This window comes from Muntiacus reevesi, chromosome 2, assembly GCF_963930625.1.
Source record: "Muntiacus reevesi chromosome 2, mMunRee1.1, whole genome shotgun sequence".
Classification (NCBI taxonomy): Eukaryota; Metazoa; Chordata; class Mammalia; order Artiodactyla; family Cervidae; genus Muntiacus; species Muntiacus reevesi.
In genome coordinates this window covers 213433026-213454979 of record NC_089250.1, presented here as the reverse complement: position 1 = coordinate 213454979, position 21954 = coordinate 213433026, and the positions used below count along the sequence as shown (strand labels likewise).

At 51.1% G+C, this 21954-nt stretch overlaps 1 protein-coding gene across 2 annotated transcripts in view; it reads left to right on the top strand.

Annotated features, from left to right (window-relative positions):
- The first annotated feature begins 1134 nt into the window (after positions 1-1134).
- The window catches only part of COL26A1 (collagen type XXVI alpha 1 chain), a 164799-nt gene continuing 143979 nt past the window's right edge, over positions 1135-21954 (top strand). For both annotated transcript variants that reach the window (XM_065920401.1, XM_065920400.1), the window contains exon 1: positions 1135-1385. In XM_065920401.1, the coding sequence (XP_065776473.1) occupies positions 1228-1385 (158 nt within the window). In that variant the 5' untranslated portion in view covers positions 1135-1227. The remainder of the gene's footprint in view (positions 1386-21954) is intronic.

The window sequence follows — 21954 nt, the reverse complement described above, 5'->3', positions numbered from 1 at the left end:
ATATATGGATACACACTGAGGTATGTAACAGGAGGGTAAAAGCCGTGGAACCTGAGCTTTCCCTCCACATTTTCAACAGCATCTTCCAGTTCTTCTAAAAACAATCCCACAGTTCTTCTATAAAACGGGTTGCAGTCCACCAAGCATTTCCACACTTGATGGCTTCTCTCCGGTCCTACCTGCATTTCAGGAACTAGGAGCTTCCCACTGTTAGCAGGCACAGAGCTGGCCTCAGGGCCTCTGCCAGCCCCTAGGATGCTATGGGGAGAACTGGAAAAAGATGTTAACCTGGGGAGTGGGACACAGGCTGGATTTCAGCTCCCACTGGCCCTTTGTGCTGGGTACAAGCCCCGAGGGGATAACATGGTCCAGAAAACACCTACTTGGGGTCAGGCGGGCCTTGGGCTCAGTGTGTAGTCTGGGACCCAGTTCTCACACCCGTAAAAGGTGGGATTGTATCACGTCTTCCCCCAGCTCCTTCCCAGATATGATGCTTCACAAATCTGTGAGTCTAGGGACAACTTTGCACCCCATACGGAATGCCTCTTCCTTCGAAGCATCTTCTTAACTTAGCTGGCAGGTGACAGAGTCTGGAGGTAAAAATGGGAGATGATTCTGCAGACATCTGGGTGTGCAACGATTTGGTTCAAAGAGCCTTGGACAAGGAGTGTGTGTCTTTCTTGCTTAACTTTTTTGAGCATTAGTTTTTACTTCTGAAAAATGGGAATGGCACCACCTAATACAGACAGCCATACTGTAGGGATAAAACCACGTTACCCAGGTGAGCATGCCTGGAACACGGTGGGTGCTCCAGAAGGCTTGCGACCTGAAGAAGGTTTGGCTGGGAGGTTTCTAAAGAGCTTGTGTGCGGGGACCCAGGCACAAGATCTGGCTTTCGGGGCGCGCGGCTCCCGGGACCCCCAGTGGAGCAGGAACCCTCCCCACCCCGCCCCCCTCCCCCGGCTCGGCCTCCACTGCCGCCTCCTCTGCCCCGGACCGCCGAGGGTTAATGAGAAAGCCCCACGCCCCCTTTGACGGCGCAGAGCCCACCTCGCCGAATTTGAAAAGGCGGCCCTGAGAGGCGTGGGCGCCCCCCAGGCACTTCCAGCTCTGACCCGGGCTACGCTCGCTCGTAGGCGCGTTCGCTCGGCTCCGGCGGCGGCCGCCGGAGCGCTCCCGACCGTCCTCCCGCCCGGGACTCCGGGTCCCCGCGGGCTGCCGCGCAAGATGAAGCTGGCTCTGCTACTGCCCTGGGCGTGCTGCTGCCTCTGCGGGTCGGCGCTGGCCACCGGCTTCCTCTACCCCTTCCCGGCCGCGGCCCTGCAGCAGCACAGCTATCCTGACCCAGGCGCCGGCTCCCCCGGCAGCGGCTACGGGGGCCGCCGGTGAGTAGCCGGTTGGGGCGGGGGTGGGCGGCGGGCCCGGGGGGCTCGGGGAAGCCGGGGTCTGGAGGCGCGCGGGAGTGGGGGCTTAGGGGCTGCGGATCAGGGGGTTGGGGGGTTAGGGGAGCGGGCGGCCGGGGCTGGGGACGCCGGGGGGTCGAGAACTGGTGGCCTAGGGACTCGGGGCGGTCCGGGGCTGGGGGCGCGGAGGTGGAGTTTGGGGCTTGGGAGGGTGGGATTGGGGGCTGGGGGCGCAGGACGGTGGAGGACTGGGGGGCTGAGGACATGGGGGTGATCGCGTGCTAGGGGCACAGACTGTGGGGGCTGAGGGCGCGGGGCCTCGGGACCGGAGGTGCGGGGCTGAGACTGGGGTGGTCTCTGGCCGCGCCCCCCACCCCCCCTCCTTCGTTTCCTTGCTCTCCGAACCGTCGCCCCTTCGGCTCCCGAATCCGAGCGGAGGCGGCTCAAACCTGCGGCAGGGGTGCGCGGAGGGGGGCGACCGTGGCTGGCTGGGGCTCGCTGGCCCAGTTCCTGCAAGTTCACCGGCTCACGTGGCTCTGCCGCGCTCACCTGCGCGGCCGCGGCTTTGTGTTGGGGAGCAGGTTCCCGCGACGCCAAGGCCTTGCATCCGGGCCCCCCACTCGCACGCCGGCCGCCAGAGACACCGGAGGGGCGACTCCGTCCGGCCTTTGGGGCTGGGCCCGCGGAGCAGCCTGGGCTGCGGCTCCCCGGCCGTCCGGGGAACGAGGACCCGGCTCGGATCGTAAGAGTCGGCGGCGGGCTGGGAGAAGGGAGCTGGGTTCCCGAGCCCGCGGTGCCGGGACCCCCCCGCGGCCACCTCCTCCGCCGGCAGGTGGCGCGCTGGCCACCCCAGGAAGGTTCGGGCAGCGTCTCCTCAATCCGTGATTGAATCCCCCCAGAAAACGCGTGAGCCCTCGAGTAGAAGTTGCCAAGTCTTTTCGTTTGCGCAGCTCGCTCGAATCTAGCCTTTCCCATTCTTGAACACACCCCGCGTTGGTGCCACCCGTCTCTTTTGATCCTAAAACCACGCCAGGGTTAGCTATTGTCTTTTCTTTAACCGAGGAAACATGGACTCTCAGAGAGGTCCCCAGGTTCAGTGGCAACTGAGGACTCACCTCCTGTCTTCTTTCTCCAAATCCTGTGCTTTCTAGGGTACCACGGGGCTTATTGTTTACGGAGCTAGGCAAGAAGCGACAGGTCCTGGTTCTTTTGTCCTCCTTGGTGTTTACCAAGCCTGGCAGGGCTACCAGGGTGAATTCCAGCAGTGCCTTGTATTGAGGAGACCGGGATGTTTTGTGTCGGTACACTGCATGGCTAGTTCAATCGGTTCTCAGAAAAGCATATAAAAAGTACTTCTGGAAAATTTTGCATGCAATTTTATTTCCTTCATTTTGTTTGGAAATGCTCCCCCAAGGCTTCTATTAGTATTATTCTCCAAACACCCAGAGTAGTGTGGAATCTGCACACTTCCATAGGAGAATACTTTAAAAATTAAGTTTTTCAAGTTGAAAAATGATATGTTTAAGATCTCACTTATGAAAAATTCAATCTATATGTAGGTGTATATATATATATATATATATATATATACACACACACACACAATGGGTAATACTTAATAATACTGTGTGTGCTCAGTCATGTCTGACTCTTTGCAACCTTTGTAGCCTGCCAGGCTCCTCTGTCCATGGGATTTTTCAGGCCAGAATACTGGAGTGGGTTGCCATTTCCTCCTCCAGGGGATTTTCCCGACCCAGGGATTGAACCCACCTCTCCTGTGTCTCCTGCAGGTGGATCCTTTACTACTGTGCCACCTGGGGAACCCGTATAAAGTTGGTAGGAAACCATTTTTGGCAGTTTCCTGTATGGAGAGACCTGGTCTTGACCAGGTCCTAAGAGAGAGTGAACGAGAACTCCCATTCCCTCCACCCCCCTCCTGGCTCTGTCTGCTTGTGTCTTGTTTGCATATCTTACTTTTGTAATTCAAAAGTGTGTTTGTGCGCACTGGGGGTGGGGAGGGAGGTGGAAAAGGCTCCTACAGCCTGGACTGTGTGTGCTGAGAGGGACCAGATGGGAAGTCTATACAGGGAGCCGGTGAATGGGGGATGCGGGTTCGGGCATTTGGTAGATTGGAACTCGGGGACTTCCAGAGATAATTTGGAAAGGGATGGTTTTGGCACAAATAAAAAGAGTCCCCAACAAATGTCATCTCGCAGAACTCTTTCCACCAGGATGGGAGCAGGGAGAAGGTGTGTTAAGTTCAGGGACGAACTGGATGAATGTGTGGAAAATGGGTTTCCAAATGGGATACTGGGAGGTGTTAAGCAGGCTTGGGGCAGGTTGAGGCAGATGCCTTGGAGCCTGACTGAGCCTTTCCACCCAAAGGCCTGCGTGGGCACTGCAGGCGTGAGATCCGGGTCTGGGTGAGTTGTGGGCTGGTGTCACACGGTCCCGAGTCTGATTCACTCCAGAAGCAGAAGGCTTGGGGACAGCGTTTGGCACTGGGCTCTTCACAGCACTGGCCTCTGCTTGGCTCCATGCATGTGTTTATAGTGGCTTGGTTTCAGTTGATGGGCAGGATGACAGGGCTGTTTCTTGACAAATGGTCTTCTCTTATTTCATGGTTGTTGGTCCTGTGTTCCCTTTTCTCTGTGTGTATACGTGCCTGTGCCTGCCCTCCTGGACTGGGCATCTAGGTCTGACACGTTCTGGGTGCATCTTGCTTTTTACACAAGGGTGCTCTGTTCTGGTCACCTCCATCGCAAGCCCAGCATGGGCCCCTCTGATGAAGCTATTCTAGCAGAAAGAAGAGGACATCAATTCCTTAGAGACCCATTTCCAGTAAAATCTTGCAGCCCTGTGTTTGGGCCACTAATGACTTGTCAGCCACAGAGGGTTCAGATGCCAAGTAAAAGCTAAAGGGAAATATAACATTAACTGACCGGGAGGGTTGCATAAGGATGGAGCCCCCAGCTTCACACCCTAGTCCTTCCATTGTACCTGAATAAGGCTAACACATTGTTGAAGCTCTTTGAAGTGAGAGTGAAAGTCACTCAGTCGTGTCTGCCTCTTCATGACCCCATGGGCTATACAGTTCAAGAATTCTCCAGGCCAGAATACTGGAGTGGGTGACTGTTCCCTTCTCCAGGGTGTCTTCCCAACTCAGGGATTGAACCCAGGTCTCCCGCATGGCAGGTGGTTTCTTTACCATGGAGCCACCAGCATGTGTATTTCATTCCTCTTCCTGCCTCCCTCCCTGATCATCCCCTCCCTCCCTTTCACAGATGGTGATTAGATGTCTCATCTGTTGTCACCTCCTCATCTCTGTATCCAATTCTAAAGGGTCCAACACAGCAGTGAGTGATCAGAGCGTGAGGAGTGAAAACCAGAGAAAGGGCCCCTCCACCCCATTCTGGGTGCACAATTCTCAGCTGGGGAGGGAGAGGTTTTAATTTGAATAAGAGTTTTAATATTCATTCTTGGAGTGAGAATGTTCTGCTAAGAGAAACCAGAAGAGTGGTGAAGATCTGCCCAGATTTTAAGCAGAGGAAGGAATGAATACACCCACAGAGTGGGGTCATGGGGCAGGGGCGAGGGACAGAGTTGCTTTTGCTTCTGCCCTGAAGAATGGCTCGCATTCCGTAAACCTGTTCCTTCTTTACAGGGTGTGAGGCTTGGGAGAGGATAAAGGGAGACCACATGCTGAATGTCTACAGGTTATACACATGCTGAATGCCTACAGCTTATACAATAAGCTAATGGACGGTTAAATAAGTAGGTTTGATCTTCCAACCTTGATGAGTAATTACTCTGTATACTCAAAGGTCCGGATCGTCAAAGCTATGGTTTTTCCAGTAGTCATGTACAGATGTGAGAGTTGGTCCATAAAGAAGGCTGAGCACCAAAGAATTGATGCTTTTGAATTGTGGTCCTGGAGAAGACTCTTGAGAGTTCCTTGGACTACAAGGGAATTAAACCAGTTAATCCTGAAGGTAATCAACCTGGAAAGCCAAGTCCAAAGAGGAATTCTCAGATACTTTAGAGTTTGCTGCTCTGGAAAATGGTGGTAGGAGGAAGGCTTCTCATGGACCAACTGTCTTCATTGCCTTTTTTTCTTAAACTTTTTGGCAGGGAAGCCTGGTGTGTGGCAGTCCATGGGGTCAGAAAGAGTCAGACAGGACAGAGAGACAGAACAACCTCTTCTTTGTTGTTATTGTTGTTTAGTGACTAAGTCACATCCAACTGTTTTCGAGGTCATGGACTGCAGCACGCCAGGCTCCTCTGTCTTCCACTGTCTCCCGGAGTTTGCTCAAATTCATGTCCATTGAGCTAGTGATGCTCTCTAACCGTCTCATGCTCTGCCACCCCCTTCTCCTTTAGGTTCAGTCTTTCCCAGCATCAGGGTCTTTCCTGATGAGTCGGCTCTTCACATCAGGTGGCCAAAGTATTGGAGCTTCAACTTCAGCAACAGTCCTTCCAATGAATATTCAGGGTTAATTTCCTTTAGGATTGACCGGTTTGATTTCATTGCTGTCCAAGGGACTCTCAAGAGTCTTCTCCAACACCACAACTTGAAAGCATCAATTCTTCGGCATTCAGCCTTTTTTATGGACCGACTCTGTCACATCGGTACATGACTACTAGAAAAACCATAGCTTTGACTAGATGGGACTTTTATCAGCAAAGTGATGTCTCTGCTTTTTAATATGCTGTCTAGGTTTGTCATAGCTTTTCTTCCAAAGAGCAAACATCTTCTAATTTCATGACTGCAGTCACCATCCACAGTGATTTTGAAGCCCAAGAAAATAAAATCTGTCACTGCTTCCACTTTCCCCCTCTTCTGTTTGTCATGAAGTAATGGGACCAAATGCCATGATCTTAGTTTTTTTAATGTTGAGTTTCAAATCAGCTTTTTCACTCTCCTCTTTCACAGTCATCAAGAGACTCTTTAGTTCCTCTTCACTTTCTTCCATTAGAGTGGGATCATTTGCCTATGTGAGGTTGTTGATATTTCTTCTGGCAATCTCCAGTCCAACTTGTGATTCATCCAGCCCAGCATTTGGCATGATGTACATCACCGACTCGATGGGCATGAGTTTTTGTAAACTCCGGGAGTTCGTGATGGACAGGGAGGCCTGGCGTGCTGCGATTCATGGGGTCACAAAGAGTTGGACACAACTGAGCGACTGAACTGAACTGAACTGAACTGAACTCAGCATATAAGTTAAATAAGCAGGCTGACAATATACTCCTTTTGCAGTTTTGAACCAGTCAGTTGTTCCATGTCTAGATTAGGTGTGACTGTTTGATTAGATTTAGGATCTTTTATTTGGGAGAATGGGGGAGGGCAAGAATGCTTCATAGTTGGTCTGGTGGATCTTGTTAGATCATGTGTTATGGATTGAACGTTTATGTTCCCTCCACCCCCCAATTCATATGTTGAAGCCCTAACTTTCAGTGTGATGGTATTTAGAGGTGGGGCCTTTGGAAGATAATTATGAAGATGAAGATTTAGATAAGGTCATGAGAGTCGGGTCCCCATGATGGGAATAGTGTCCTTATAAGAAGAGGAAGAGAGACTAGAGTACCCTCTCTCACTTTCCCTTCCCATGTGTAGACCCCAAAGTCGACTGTCCACAAGCCAAAAAGATAGTCCTTATCAGGAACTGAATCCGCACCTTGATCTTGGACTTCCCAGCCTCCAGATCTTAGAAATAAATGTCTGGAGTCTAAGCCACTCAGCCTATGGTATTTTGATAAGGCAGCCCGAGCTGACTAGTACTGGTGGACATGACTTTTTTTTCTCCTGGAGAATTGGGTTTTAAACCTCCACCAGAATACCATTCTCTACAGGTCCCTACTTCTTCCTCTCTCTTTTCTTCTCAGTTCATTTTGAAGACACTAGGCCTTGATAACATTCTCCTTGTTTAAGGTTTTGTTGATTATAGGGTTTCCCCACTGGCTCAGCGGTAAAAAAAAAAATCCGCCTGCAATGCAGGAGACTTGTGGGAGACGAGGGTTCGATCCCTGGGTCAGGAAGATCCCCCGGTGAAGAAAATGGCAACCCACTCCAGTATTCTTGCCTGGAAATCCCCATGGACAGAGGAGCGTGGTGGGCTACAGTCCATGGGGTGACAATGAGTAGGACATGACTGAGCAACTAAGTCTTATCCAGAGGTGGTGTACTAGTTATACTGTTCTGCACTTAGCTTCGTTGTTTCACGATGGACTGTGGAGATTGCTCCTGATCAGGGCATAGGTAGTTTTCTGCATTCATTTTGTTTTTCACAATTAAAAAATTTGTGGTTAAAATTTTTTTAGCTACATAAACCATAAAATTTACCATCTTAACCATCTTGAAGTATAGCGTTCAGTGGTATTAAATACATTGAGTGTTGTCTACCTGTCACCACCATCCGTCTCCAGAATGTTCATCTCGCCTGCATTCATTTTTGTAGCCCTATAGTTCTTGGTGGTGCCCATGACTGTAGTTTTTTTCAGTGAGTCCCCTGCTAATGGACATTGTGTTATTCTAACCTTTTGTGTCACATGTAATACCACAGTAAATAGCCTTGTGAGTTATTCATTTCATATTTTTAAATTTTTTAAAAACACTTTATTTTTGGCTGTGCTCGGTCTTCATTGCTGCACAGGCCTTTCTCTAGTTGCGGCGAGCGGAGGCGACTCTTGAGTTGTGGGGCGAGGACTTCTCATTACAGTGGCTTCTCTAGATGCAGCACAAGTTCTAGGGTGTTTGGACTCAGTCATTGTGGCTCTCAAGCCCTAAGGCCACAGGCTTAGTAGCTCCTCGGCATGTGGAATCTTCGCGGACCAGGGATCAAACGTGTGTTTCCTGCATGGGCAGGTGGTAAGCCACTCCACTAAGGAAGCCCCTCATTTCATATTTTTGCCAATGCCTCTTCAAGATACATTTTAAAAAGTGGGCTTTTGGAGTGAGAAGGTAAATACATGCATAATTCTGCCAGATAGGATCATAGAAGTTATACTGTTTTGTATTCCCATCAGCAGGTTTTTCTTGGGGTGTATTTGAAGGTGACACTTCAGTGATGCTGGGTCATAATGGCCTTGGGGAGGGGATGAAAATGGCCTTCCCTGGCCAATACCACCTGTCAGCTCTGCCCACCCCTCACATTTGTGAGGTCACAGATGGAAGGCTGAACATTGTATGTCTAAATGTTTAAAAGATAGAGTGGGCTTCCCTGGTGGCTCAGATGGTAAAGAATCTGCCTCCAATGCAAGAGTCCTGGGTTCGATCCCTGGCTCAGGAAGATCCCCTGGAGAAGGGCACGGCAACCCACTCCAGTATTCTTGCCTGGAGAATCCCATGGAAAGAGGAGCCTGGTGGGCTACAGTCCATGGGGTTGCAAAGAGTTGGACACTGAGGGTCTAAAACTGTAAACTGTTAAAATAAATTCTGTCATTGACCTTGACAAACACACCCTCTTAATGACCTGGGGGTGGGGGTTGGGGCTCACGTTTAGAAATCTTGCCTCCGTGAATTTTGTGCGGGGACTTGGTGGTGCAGGAAAAACCACCCTTGTCTTCCCTCCTTGTGCTCTGGATACCTCACCCTGGTCTGGCCTCACCCGCACACCCTGGACACTCCCGTCCATCCAGCCCGCCACCTGCTCCTCACCCAACCACTGCCAGCTGGCCATATCTCCTGCCTGAGTGTGCCTGGGGAGGGAGTTCTGGACTCCTGGGTACCCACGCTTGCTCTCAGGGGGACTGTGGGCTCTGGGGGTCATATCCCCTCAGCCCCATGGTCTCCTTGCCCTGTGAGGTGGGATGTAGCCAGAGAGGGCCAGATTGGGGCTGCTATTGCAGCTCACTGCCTAGGATGGGGCTCTTCTTGCCCAGGTCTAAGGCAGATCTGGGGGAATGTGGAGTGAGTCTTGGGGATGGAGCAAGGATGCATGTACCCCAAATCCTCAGAAGTTGAATGGCCTTCCCCCAGATGACCATGGCCACAAAAGGTCGCGGTGACTGAGCTAAGCTGTCTGTGTCCAGATATTCCCGTCCTGTGCCCTCTCTGCCTGGTCCCCTGTTAGACTGTGAGGGCCACAGGGGCCGTCACCTGCCTGCTGGGGACCTGGGCCAGGGTCAGGAATAGGGTCGGGCCCTGTCAGTTGTGTAGAGTGAACCAGATCGCATCCACCAAGGACCCGCTGAGGCTGTGAATTCAGAGCGGATGCGGGTCCTGCCGGGGGTGACTGGCAGGCGAGTGGCATGGGACACGCAGTAGTTGGGGATGAAAAGACCCCTTCCAGAGATGACGGGGAGCTTCTGGGAAGGAGGGCCCAAGGTGGCTCACAGGGATTTTGTTCTGGCTCTTTTAGAAGCACATCTGTATTCTGGCCTGACCTTCAGAGCCTTTACCGATTTTCACACTGTTCTAAGAAGTGACAGGATGGAGTTCAAAACTTGTGACTGCTTTTGGTTTTAGAAACTCTGTGGCCAGTTAAGGTTTTGGGAAGGGTCTGATCCCTGATATGCTGACAGTGCTGGACCTGGGCTATTTCTTCCTTCTTCGCCCGGGCCTCCCACCTGCCTCCCTCCCGCTGGCTTCTCAGGCAGGGCCCTTGGGCCCGTGCAGGGGCCCAGGTGCGATGCCCAGCAGGGTCCACACTTGGAGTTCAGTGCTTTGTGCTTACTGTCTCCCACTTCTCAGTACTCATAGCCTTGAATGCGTGCTTTCTAAGGGAAGTCTGATGGGACCACGAGGCACCAGGGCCTTGATCCTCAGCGCTGACCATGACCTACCTCTCAACGCCTCCTACCACCTCCCTGTTGTTTGTTCTCCGCTACTCACTCCCCACCCTCTGGCACCCCAGGTCCACCTGGCCACCCCCTCTTCACTCCTGCGCAGTGACGATGCCACCCTCTGCCTCTGGCTGGAGCCTGGATGTGGGCTCCGAGAGGGCTGGGATCAGGTGCGTGCACGCTGTGACACCCTGGAGTGGGGCATGGCAGCTGTAGTGCCCGCCCTGGGCTGGCAAGAACATAGTGTGCTCAGTGGGTGACTCAGCAGGGCAGAGCCTCTGGCCACACTGATCCTGGCATGTCCTGGGGAGAGATGGTAATACCCTGGAAGGGTGCCCACCCACCGTATGATGATGGGCCCTTGGTAGGGGGAGATGCCTGGCTTGACTTCCCTGCCCCTGACCTGGGCGATGCTCCAGCCCGCTGGCTAGTGGGAAGGATGGCGTGCGCGTGCACTTACACCCCGTGGAGTTGCAGGGAGGGTTCTGCCCTTGCTAACCACGAGGATCTCCGTGCCTGAGGGAACACACGCGAAACACTAAACAAGTGACAGGTCGAGAAATAGAGAGACAGAACTGCAGAAGAGAGGAAAACACTTCGTATTCTACTATCTTTACTGATGCAGCTTTTTGAATGAGGGGTCCTGTAACTTCAGTTCGCACTGCACCCCACAGATTATTTAGCTGGTCTTTGATAGAGCATCCCTTACACAGCAGGGCACCGACTGGCTCACCAGGATGAACTGGGGAGATTGAAGCATTGGATAACCAGACCCATGCAGACTCTAAGGCCTGGAGAGCTGTATCTAATGGCCTCCCCAAGTGTTTTATTTTTCTTTTCTTTGATGCAGCCAGGTTTGAGGAGCACTGCATGGAGAACAGAGGTTTTTGTGAGATTCTTTCATCATGACCCGTAGTAGGAAATACCTTTTATATGGTGCTTGAGTCTGTGCGTGTGCACTTACACATACACACACACACCCTTGAAATAAGTTTCACAAAATCGTGCTTACTATTACCATATGTGATCCTTTCTTTTTTATCGTAGTCTATCTAGTTCATGAAAACGTGCTTGCCAAGACTCAGAAAATTGATCCCACAGCCCCTCTGACTTAGGGCCTGCAGTGAGAGACCTCTTGCTCTGGGGAAATGCAGGGATCTTTTGGCTTCCCACCCACCTCATCCCAGTTCCTGTGCCTCGTCCTCTAGGCTCATCTCTGGCTCTGAAATCTCTTTCTTGTTTCTGCTGAGCTGAGGTGCTTGTCCTGTCCACTCCCCACCCCATACCTTGGCTCCACCCTCTTCTGGGGTGGTCACAAAACCCCCTCCTTCAGGAAGTCTTCAAGGATTGCTCTGTTCCCCTCTCTTTGGGTGGTTTCCTGTGCCCCCTGTATCTGTGGTTGCCTGTGGGCTTTGTACCAAGAACTCACTTCCTGTTCTCCTTTCCTGAAGATAGAATCATTTCTCCTACCTGTTTCCTCTGGAACATGGCTCTGACTGGTCCACCAGGGACCAGAATGCGTGAGCCAGCCTGTGCCCTGAGCCTGGGCTGTCTACACCCACCCATGTGAATTTGTCCAAGCTGGGAGTTTAACCATCCAACCTTCTCAGTCCATGGTTGGGGTCAGTCAGCAGGCTGGAGCTGGGGGCTGAGCCTTCGGGGCAGGGGCTCTCTGCCTTGAGCCTTGAATGGTAAAGGCTTTCTGCTGATTCCACAGGAGTGGATGGTCCTTTCCGCTTGCTCATGAGCCTCGTCCCTGCCACTGGATCCATGGTGCCTGGAGCCTTACCTTAAAGAAGTTACTAACAAGCACCTACTGCATGCTTAGTGCTGGGGTAGTGAGATGACTGCTGATTCAGACTTAGCCTTTGCCCTTGAGGAGTTCAGAGGCTGGTTGGGGAAGCCCCCAGAGCAAGTCATGGAATTTGCTGTAACACAGATGTGTGCAAAGTGGGTCAGGTAGGCAAGGGGCATATGAGCAAGTACCTGTTTAACGAAGCTAGGTCTGTGGGTGTTTGGGAATCTTTATGTCTAAGTTTTCTCCTCTATAAAATGGGGGTGGTCAGATCTGCTTTGTAAGGTTGTTGTAGGCTTAGATGAGTGAAAGTTAAAAGTGCTTTGAGAAATATGTCATAAACATTGTGTTCATGCTTGTGATGTGTAGTGCGCTAACCTTGCAAAGAGTGCCAAGAAGGGGGGGAGGTTCACACACCTAGGAGGCCACAGACTCCTTTGGCTGGGATGGTGTTCCAGGCTCTGCTTGTGTGTGTGCTCAGTCACGTCTGACTGTCTGCCACCCCGTGGACTGTGGCCCACCAGGTTTCTCTGTCTGTGGGATTTTCCAGGCAAGAATACCAGAGTGGGTTAACATGCCCTCCTCCAGGGGATCTTCCCCAACCAGGGATCGAGCCCTTGTCTCCTACAATGCAGTCAGATTCTTTATGCAGTCATCAGGGAAGCCCGTTCCAGACTCCACACCTTGGGAGACGCTGGCCTGGTAGACCAAGGCTACGTGAGCAACTGGGAAGGGCGTTTCGGGTGACAGAACAGCTGCCTGAGGGTTGGGAGTGTGAGGCAGTTGGGGCCTTTGGAGTCTGAGGGCGAAGCCTCTTTTCTGCCACCCTAAGGAGCCTGGTGGAGAAGGCAGTGGCACCCCACTCCACTACTCTTGCCTGGAAAATCCCACGGATGGAGGAGCCTGGTAGGCTGAAGTCCATGGGGTCGCTAAGAGTCGGACATGACTGATCGACTTCCCTTTCACTTTTCACTTTCATGCATTGGAGAAGGAAATGGCAACCCACTCCAGTGTTCTTGCCTGGAGAATCCCAGGGACGGGGGAGCCTAATGGGCTGCTGTCTATGGGGTCGCACAGAGTCGGACACGACTGAAGCGACTTAGCAGCAGCAGCAGCAGCAGCAAGGAGCCTGGGCTCTGTGTCAAGACTTGGTCACGGTGGGTCCCATGCCAACTTCACTGGTGTGGAGGAGACAGGCAGAAGAAGGAGAATCAGAGGAGAGGAGCAGCTAACAGGCAGTGTCAGGAACCCTGAAACAGGGCTGGGGCGGTAGGGATGGAGTAGACACAGGAGTGCTCCGAGTCTGCGCGGTTGGCAGCATCCAGCCGCTTGGTGGACGGAGGATCAGCGGGAGCAGATTGTAGCCTTGAGCTCCTGGCCTTTCCCAGAGCCCGAGGGAGGCCGGTAGCTGGCTCTTTAGCTCCCTGGAGCCTGGCAAAGGCTCCACGGTGTTTTCTCAGCTTTGAAAAGCAACACGGCATGGCGTTCACGCACCTTGTGTTTTTGTCAAATACTTGTATTTGACAGGCTTGCACGCATCAGGTGTTCCACGGTTGCTTTTCGAGCAAGTGAATGAATAAGTGTCTTGATCTCCACCCTCCGGGAAGCTGAGGGGTGGCCTCTGCCCCCGTGCAGGTCTGTCTTTCTAAGAGGTCCTGGCGTGAGGCCCTTGTCTGCGCTTTACCCCCACCAGATCAGTTCTAGAAGCCGTGTTTAGGGGAGCCACAGAGGTCACCCTGCTTTAGGGGGTCCTGCTTCTTCCTTTGAAGTAGGAAAGTGAAAAAGTGAAAGAGTTAGTCACTCAGTCATGTCCAACCCTTTGCGACCTCAGGGACAGTAGCCCACTGGGATCCTCTATCCATGGGATTCTCCAGGCAAGAATATTAGAGTGGGTTGCCAGTCTCTTCTCCAGGGGATCTTCCTAACCCAAAGATCCAACCTGGGTCTCCTGCAGATTCTTTACCATCTGCGCCAACTTTGAAGTAGGAGTGGGTGGAAATCACACAGAATGGCCTGAATGTGAATATCTGGTGAGACCTTCCCCTCAGGCCCCCCGGGTTTTCTGCATCTCCTTGCCCTTCATCTCGCTGTCCGCTCTCCCCCCTGCCTCCACCCCACCAGCCTCTCTGTTATTTTAAAATCCATTCCCAGAGAAACAATTCCTATGGCAATAAGAACACGACTCCAGGCTTCTCTTGGCTTGAACGGGTCCGACACTTCATTGCCGCTTCGAGTGTGCGAGCTGGACACGGACCAACTCTGCCTGGGGCGGGGGAATCGAGTAACAATAACTAACTGTTAGAGGATTTTCGGGAATCCTGCAGCGGATCCTGGGGTAGGAGACACACAGCACACTGTTCTCCTCTCTGAAGAATCAGGGGGTCCCCGGCCTCCTTGCCTGGTCCTTCCTTGCCCTGCCTCCCAGAAACATCCCAGGGTCGAGATGGTTCTTTGGTGGCCTGGACGAGACCACCTTGAGAGAAGCTGGATGCAGTCCAGGTTAATTCTGTAACACTCGGGTGAGAGGCAGGGGCCCCCCACCTCCTGGGCCTCCGTCTGCCCCACCCCTAGCCACCCCCAGAGCTGATGGGTGGGAAGGTCAGAGCTGGCCACGCTGACTGCTGACCTCTGCCAGCTCCCCTGCCGTAGTGATGTTGCCAAGCTTGTTCTGTCAGGTGTTAATGGAAGTTATGAGAAGCAGCCTGGGAATTCCGGCTCTGGGTGGCCCTGACTGAATCACCTGACCTCTCTGTGCCTCAGTCTCCTTATCTGTAAAATGGGCACAATCACAGTGTTTCCTTCCTTGGGTCATTCTGGGGCTTCAACGAGTTTATATTCACAAAGGGCTTGGAACAATATCTAGTAAATGCTCTGTGCAGCCCCATGAAGTGATAAAGGCTTTCCCAGAGGGAGCAGTGGACTGCTGGGCCTTGGGAAGAAGTAGGGGTTTGCAGACATCTATGGCCACCAGATCCTTTTTTGGGGAGCATGTTTTTTGGGTGGGGTCCCAGATACTGTGCTCTGGGGAAGGCTGGCCAAGTGGGTCAAGGTTAAATGCCTCAGTGGTTGTGGCAGCTTCCACCTTTTGCAGAGGACCTCTTTCGGGGGGTCATTTGCAACCTCACCCTGCAGTCGTCCCCACTGATGCTGTAGGGGAGCCAGAGAAATACAGAAGGGAGAAGCCAGTTGGTTTTTCTGAATCCCTTAGACCCCGCTCAGGTTTTCACGACCAAGAGTGAAGGATGGGGGCCCATCTCCTCACTCCCAGCAGAACCTCAACCACTGGTGGGGAGTGAGCACTGAGGGTTGCCCTTGGAATATGACTGGGGAGCAGGTTGGAGGATCTGGGGTCCTGAGATGCCCATGGTGAGTCAGAGGCAGAGGAGTTCTGAGGAGCTTCGTGTCCTGGGACTGTGACAGCTGAGGGGGCTTCATGTGGCCCCAGGATGGGGGAGAAGGGACCAGGGGATCCACAGTCAAGCCAGCCCTTCCCTTCATTGACTCAGTGCCTCACGTGTAACGTGAAAGTAACAGGATCGGGCTGAGATCAAATGAGGAACGTGTTTGTGAAATATGCAGACTAATTATTACTCAGTGTGGCCTGCTTACTGGCCGAGGGCCCCAGCTCTGCAGCTCTGTCTGGCCCAAGTCCACCCTGTGAATAAGACCAGGGGAACCAACACTTGCGGGAGGATGGATGTTTACTCTGTGTGTGTGTGTGTGTGTGTGTGTGTGTGCGCGCGCGCGCATCCGCGTGGTGTTTGTGGCCTTGCGTGGCTGCGGTTTGCAGTGGAAACATCTTTTGTCTTTGAAAGTATCTGGTCCCCTCCCCTTTCCTCCTCTGGAAGGTATGGGACTCTGTGGCATTTACCGGGAAGCCCCCTAGTTCCTAACACTTGGGAGGCCCAGCTGAAGGTCTGCTCTGCTTTGGAGCCCTTGTGAAGGCTCAGGTTTTCCTCTTCCCCAGAAGGTAGCTTCTGGAATCCGGCTCTACTGCAGGCTGCAGGCTGCCTGCTGACCCTGCCACTCCTGCTGGCCCCTGGAGGCGCCAGGGCCTTTGGGGAGAAGGGTGGCAGTTTCCTTCTGATTTGGCTCCAGCTGTCTGCACCCCCACCAGTTGCCTCTGGCGTCTGACATTTTTGTCATTCCTGCGAGGGCTTATCTGGGGAGTCAGCATGTACCTCTTCCTGCCCCTCTGTGATGGACTTGGCTATGTGGCTGATTCTCCCTTCTGAGAGGTCTCAACCTGCCCAGACGCTCTCTGTTTGGGGAGGTCATGAGTTCCTGGGTCTCTTCGGGCTTTGCCAGGCTCCTTCCCTCTTTTGTCCCTTGGGTGTTGATAACAATTAGCTCAGATCCTGAAAGTCTTCATGTAAGAAGTCTGAACATGTGCCTTCCTGGAGAGGCAGCTGAGCAAATGGGAGAGACCCCTGTATCAGGGGCTTGGAGAGAGCACAGTCTGCCCCTGCTTAGCCTGCTGCTTGTCTCTCTGGGTGCTCTGCTCACCTCTGGCTACCCTTTAATCTCAAGCTGCTTCCTGCCCCACAGCCTTTGCACTGCCTTGGCCAGTCTTTGCTTTCTCTTAGCCTAGTTAGTTCCTGCTCAAAGCTTAGAGATCAACTTAAACATCACATCTTCAGGGAACCTTTTGCTGCCACCCCCTCAAGGTAAAGGTCAGGACCTTTTGTTAAATGCCCTCAGAGCTTACTCTCATACTTAGAATCTCATGATAACTGTAAGTCAATCCTACAATTAATTGATTGATCATTAGTTAATAGCTGTCCAAGACTATAAGTCCTCTGAGGACAGGGGTCCCTGCTGTATCTCTAGGTTCTTGCAGAGTGCCCAGATTACAGAGAGCATCCAGGAAAGGACTAACTAACCACTTTGCAAGCTGTACTAGTTTCTTACTGGCTGGTGTAACAAATGACCATGAACTTTGTGACTTAAAACAGCACAAATGTCTTATCTTAGAGTTCCCGAGGTTAGACGTCTGAAGTGGGTCTCACTGGGATGAAAGGTATTTGCAGGATTGGTCCTTCTGGAAAAGAATCCATTTCCTTACTTTCCCCAGTTTCTGATCTCAGGTGGCCTCAGCCTGCAGCCCCTTGAAGCAGGGCTCAGGTTCCTAGCCAAAGACTGAGGCTGGGTTGAGGTGCTCAGAATGCCAAATCTTAACCACTAGACCAGTGGTCAGTGACAAGGGCCCTGGCTGTTGGACTTTGCAGAAAAGAATTCCACAAAGACAGAAAGTAGCGAAACAAGTAAAGTGTTTATTCAAAGGGAAAACAGGTACAGCATGTGTGCATGGACGCAAGGGTGGATTCAGAGAGAGAGAGAGTTGCTGAGTTGGGCCCTCATGGAAGTTTGAATTACTTTTATGGGGCATTTCTTCTAGTTTTCCTTTGGCCAATCATTTTGATTTGCCTGGTTCACAGCCCATATTTCGTTCATCTCAGGATCCTCCCATGTGTGCGCACGCGTCTGTTAGCTAAGATGGATTTTACCAAAAAGGTGTCTGGGTAGGACGTGCCTTGGCATCACTCCCCTTTTGACCTCCAAGGAGCCTTTTCCAACCACGTGTGTGGTTGGGGAGATCTCCTGACTTGGAGAATGAGAAATACATGGTCTGGGTGGGGCCCAGCCACCTCCCTTAACTGTCCTGCTGTTCTCATCTTGGAGTTTCAGGCCACAGAGAATGAGTCTCCAGTGGCTTTACGCTGGTGGTGGTGGTGGTGGTGGTGGGGCCCGTCTACCTCCTGCCTCAGTTCTAGAGGCTTCTGGCATTCTTTGACTTCTGGCTCCTTCCTCCATCTTCAAAAGTCATTCTCCAGCCCCTCTCTCTGGTTCTGATCCTCCTGCCTCCGTTATGTAGCATCCTTGTGATTAGGTTGGGCCCCCCTGGGTACCTGAGGCTCAGCTCTCCACTTCAAGATCCTCAGTTTCATCACAGCTGCCAAGTCTCTTTCACCACGTGAGATAACATATTTGCAGGTTCCCAGGGTTAAGATAAGTACATCTTTGGGGCTGGGCATTATTTTGCCCCCCACCACACAAATGGAAATGAAAAGGGAATGATACGCCAGAGAGTTGGAGCCTTGGAGAGTTGTATTGATCCTAGATTTCAGACAGATTAAGATTGAAAGTGTCTTTGAGCTTCAAAAGCCTGTTAAGACTCAGCCTTGTGGGAAGAGTTGTGATAAACACATGGCTTCCCACCTAAGTTTTCACATAGGTTGTGAGGTAGGGATTTAGCTGTAGTTTCCCACCCCCCCCCCCCAAATCTCCCCTTACACTTCTACTGAATAATCCATCTATTCCCAATAATTTGAAATTTTTTTTTAATTGCATACTAAATTTCGCTATATACACAGCTTTTTTTTTTTCCTGAACTCTTAATCTAATCTGGTGCCAAAAATCACACTATTTTAATTACTGTATCTTTATTCGTTGTTTTGTTAGTTGATAGAGCAATTCCTCTTTCACTGTTCATCTTTATCAAAATATTCTTGGCATGTGTTGTACATTTTTCTTTTGGGTGAATTTTAGAATCATCTTGTCTAGTTCTATAAAACATGCTGTTGGAATTTTGATCTAGACTGTGTTGACTCAGTGGATTAATAGAATTCAATGTTTATAATATTGCATGTTTTTCGGGAACAAGGAACATTGCTCCATTTATCCAGACCTTGTTAGATTTATTCCTAGGCATTTTGTAGTTTTTATTGCTGTCATGAATGTGTTCTGTTTGTTCCTGACACTTGTAAATGTTTATATCTGGCAAATAGGAAAACTTGATTTGGAGCAGGTTGGTTGTATATACTGCTACCTTCAGGCATTAAAACATGTTTTAATGGTTTTTCAGATGGTTCTCTAGGGTTTCTGAGGTAGAGAACCCTGTTGTGTTCCAGTGGGTATGAGTGTGTATTTGTTTGTTGGTCATGTGTAGGTCAGCATCTTGGTTGAGTTGGAAGAATGGGGATGATGAGGTCGAGGGCTCTGAGGAGAGAGAAGAGAAAGTGGGTTGTGGTTTGGTCTCACCCAGAATCATCTTCTCTGCTCCCTCTTCTCCTCCTTGTCTACAAAGATGATGATATATTCGCCTCACTTCTTGGTTTATAGGTAGAATGTTTTTGGAGTCAGAGGACCCAGGATTCACCTACCTTTCCCTCCACTTCACCCCCCTGTTTATTAAACAAACAACCTAATAAGGGACTGTGGTTTCTCGACTCCTTGAAGGGTCAATCATTCTGATTTGAGGCTAAATTATTCTGTCATTATCACCCATCTCTCCTTTCCTCCCCCATCAGCAACAACTTATTCTTCCTGAGGACAGCCCTGGCCAGCTTCTGTTTGGTCTATCTCTTTTTCTCTAACAAAGCCAGCATCTGTTTGAAGTGGGAGAGGAGGTGAATGCTGAGCTGGGGGTGGAGAGTATGTGAATTCCTCCCTTCCCCTGCCCAACTTGTCCTGTGCTGGGAAATTTGGTTACAAGGAAAACCAAAGGCCATCTTGATTAACAGAGGCAAGAACATGAACCTATGTCCTTCCACACAGGTATCCCAGGTATATGGTGTCCACTCTCCCCGGCCCAAACCTCAGGAGTCGCAAAGCATTCCTAAAGGCCAGAGAGCAGTGTTTCAGACTGGCATGACATTCTCCTACAGACCGAAGCCAGCTGTATTTTAGTCCCTGTCCAGTTGCTTCATATGGACTACGAGCTGGCTGTGTGTGCCAGCTCTGGTCCCTCCATGACCATTGGTGATGAAATCACAGGGATAGATAAGACTGAGTCACAGCTGTGTCTCAGATAATACAGAAGGCCAAATCATCAATGCTTCAGATCTTGGCGTGCCCTAGCAGGGAAGCTTCCGGGAGCCTGGGATTGTCTGCCTTGGTTATCACAATATCCCTGGAATCTGTCCATTTAGAGTCAGAAATACGTGATAAAGCCAAATAGGTTCATGCTGGGTGGGCATCGGCCATCTGTGAGTAGTTGGGCAGGTCAGTTTATAAAGTTTCAGCCAAGTTGGACTGTGGTGGATAGTCCCAAAAGCATAGACCTGATGCTTTGGAGAAAGGCAGATTGATGTCAGAACCTTGGCCCCTCATCTAGCTGTGGGCAAGTTCCAATTACCTTGCATCAGTTTACACATCTGTGAGATGGGGCCAGTCCTAACCAGTTCCCGTGGAACCTTTCAATGAGCTGTTTGAATCAGGGCCACGTGTTCCGCTTGGAATCTAGTGCGAACAGTGGCCCCAGGGGTGGGATGTGCTGCCTTCTGGATGCGGAGCACCTGGCCACGTGTCTGCTATGGGCTGTTTTCCCCAGGTTCTGTCTGGCTTGCTTTATTCTTATTTCATGCTCTTGTTCTGCAACTGGGCTCTGAGCCTCTTGGGGTCAGGAGCCCCATCCTTGATGGCTTTGTCTGCCCCAGCAAGTAACCCATGGCTGAGCATTGATTCAACCGTGGCAGGCCCAACTTGGACATTGCAGAGTTTACCTTCCAGGCTGAGAAGTTTAAGTCGCTCTGGAACTCAGGATCCTGGAGTTACATTCTTGCCTGGAATGAACCAGGGAGTGAACAGGGGGGCCTGGTGGACCCTGATGCGGTGTGAGGGTCCAGGCATTGCATGAGCAAGGCGTTTGGCAGGAAAAAGATCAATTCCCTGCCTGGCTGTTGGCAGGGAGGTGGGAGGGCTGGAAGTTGTCTGCCTGCAGGCCTGGTGCAGCTGCACGTGGGGACAGCTGTCTCAGCTTTGGACATAGGATCTGCCCCAAGATTAATAACAGAGCCTGGACCATGCCCGTGGGGAGCGGAGAAGGGCTTGGGTTACCACGCACCAGGAAATTCGCCTGCCCCACTGACAGTGGGTGGGTAGCCCGGCAGGATGGATGGGCTCTGGGGGTTCAGGGGGTGTCTGGGCAAGACAGCTCAGGGCTGGCCCAGCCAAATGCACCCCCATGGGATGCAAGCTGACCCTCCCAAGGGCCGCTTTCTTTCCGCTGGACCCGAAACCGGCAGGAGCTGATCTCCAAGAATTATGCGAAGAGTTGAGAATGGAAACCAAATGTTGGTGTCAGGTAGAGAGAGCTGATGGAAGCCCGGGGCCTGGCAGGCCTGGGAGCAGCAGGGGTTGGGGCTCCGGTGGCCAGCACAGATGTTTAGGTGAAAGGAGCCTGACACATCTTCTTTCAAAAAAGCTTTATTTTTTTTCCCACTTGATTATATTTATCATAGATCATTTGGGAAATATGGAAAAATAGAAAGAAAGAAATCATTTATAGCTCCTTTTTTTTTAGGTTTTGAATTTTTAATTCTTTATATTGTAATGGAATTCACACAACTTAAAACTTACCACTTTAACCACGTTTAAGTGTACAGTTCAGCGACATTAAGTATATTCACATTATTGTGCAACCATCAACGCCATCCATCTCCAGACCCTTTTCATCTTGCAGAAGAGAAACTATACACCGCCTAGACACTAACTCCCTATTTCCTCCTGCCCGCACTCCCCAGCCCTTGGCGACTGCCATTCTGCTTTCTGTGTCCATGGTTTTGACTACTCTGGGTTCCTTGTGTAAGTGAAATCACACAGAATTAGTCCTTTGGTGACTGACTTATTTCACTCGGGCTTCTGTGATGGCTCAGATGGTAGAGAATCTGCATGCAATGCAGGAGACCCCTTTATTATTTTATTTTTTTTAAATGTCCTCAAAGCTCATCCATGCTGTAGCGAGTGTCAAAATTTCTTCATTTTTTTAAAGACAGAATAATATTCCATTGTGTAGATGACCATATTTTGTGTATTCATTTACCTGTTGATGGACACTTGGGTTTCTTCCAAACTTTCTGACTGTTGTAAATAATGCTGTTAAGGGACATGGGTGTACACATTTCTTTTGGCTAGATACTTGGAAGTAGAATTGCTGGGTCATATGGTTTCTATTTTTAACTTTTCTGAGGG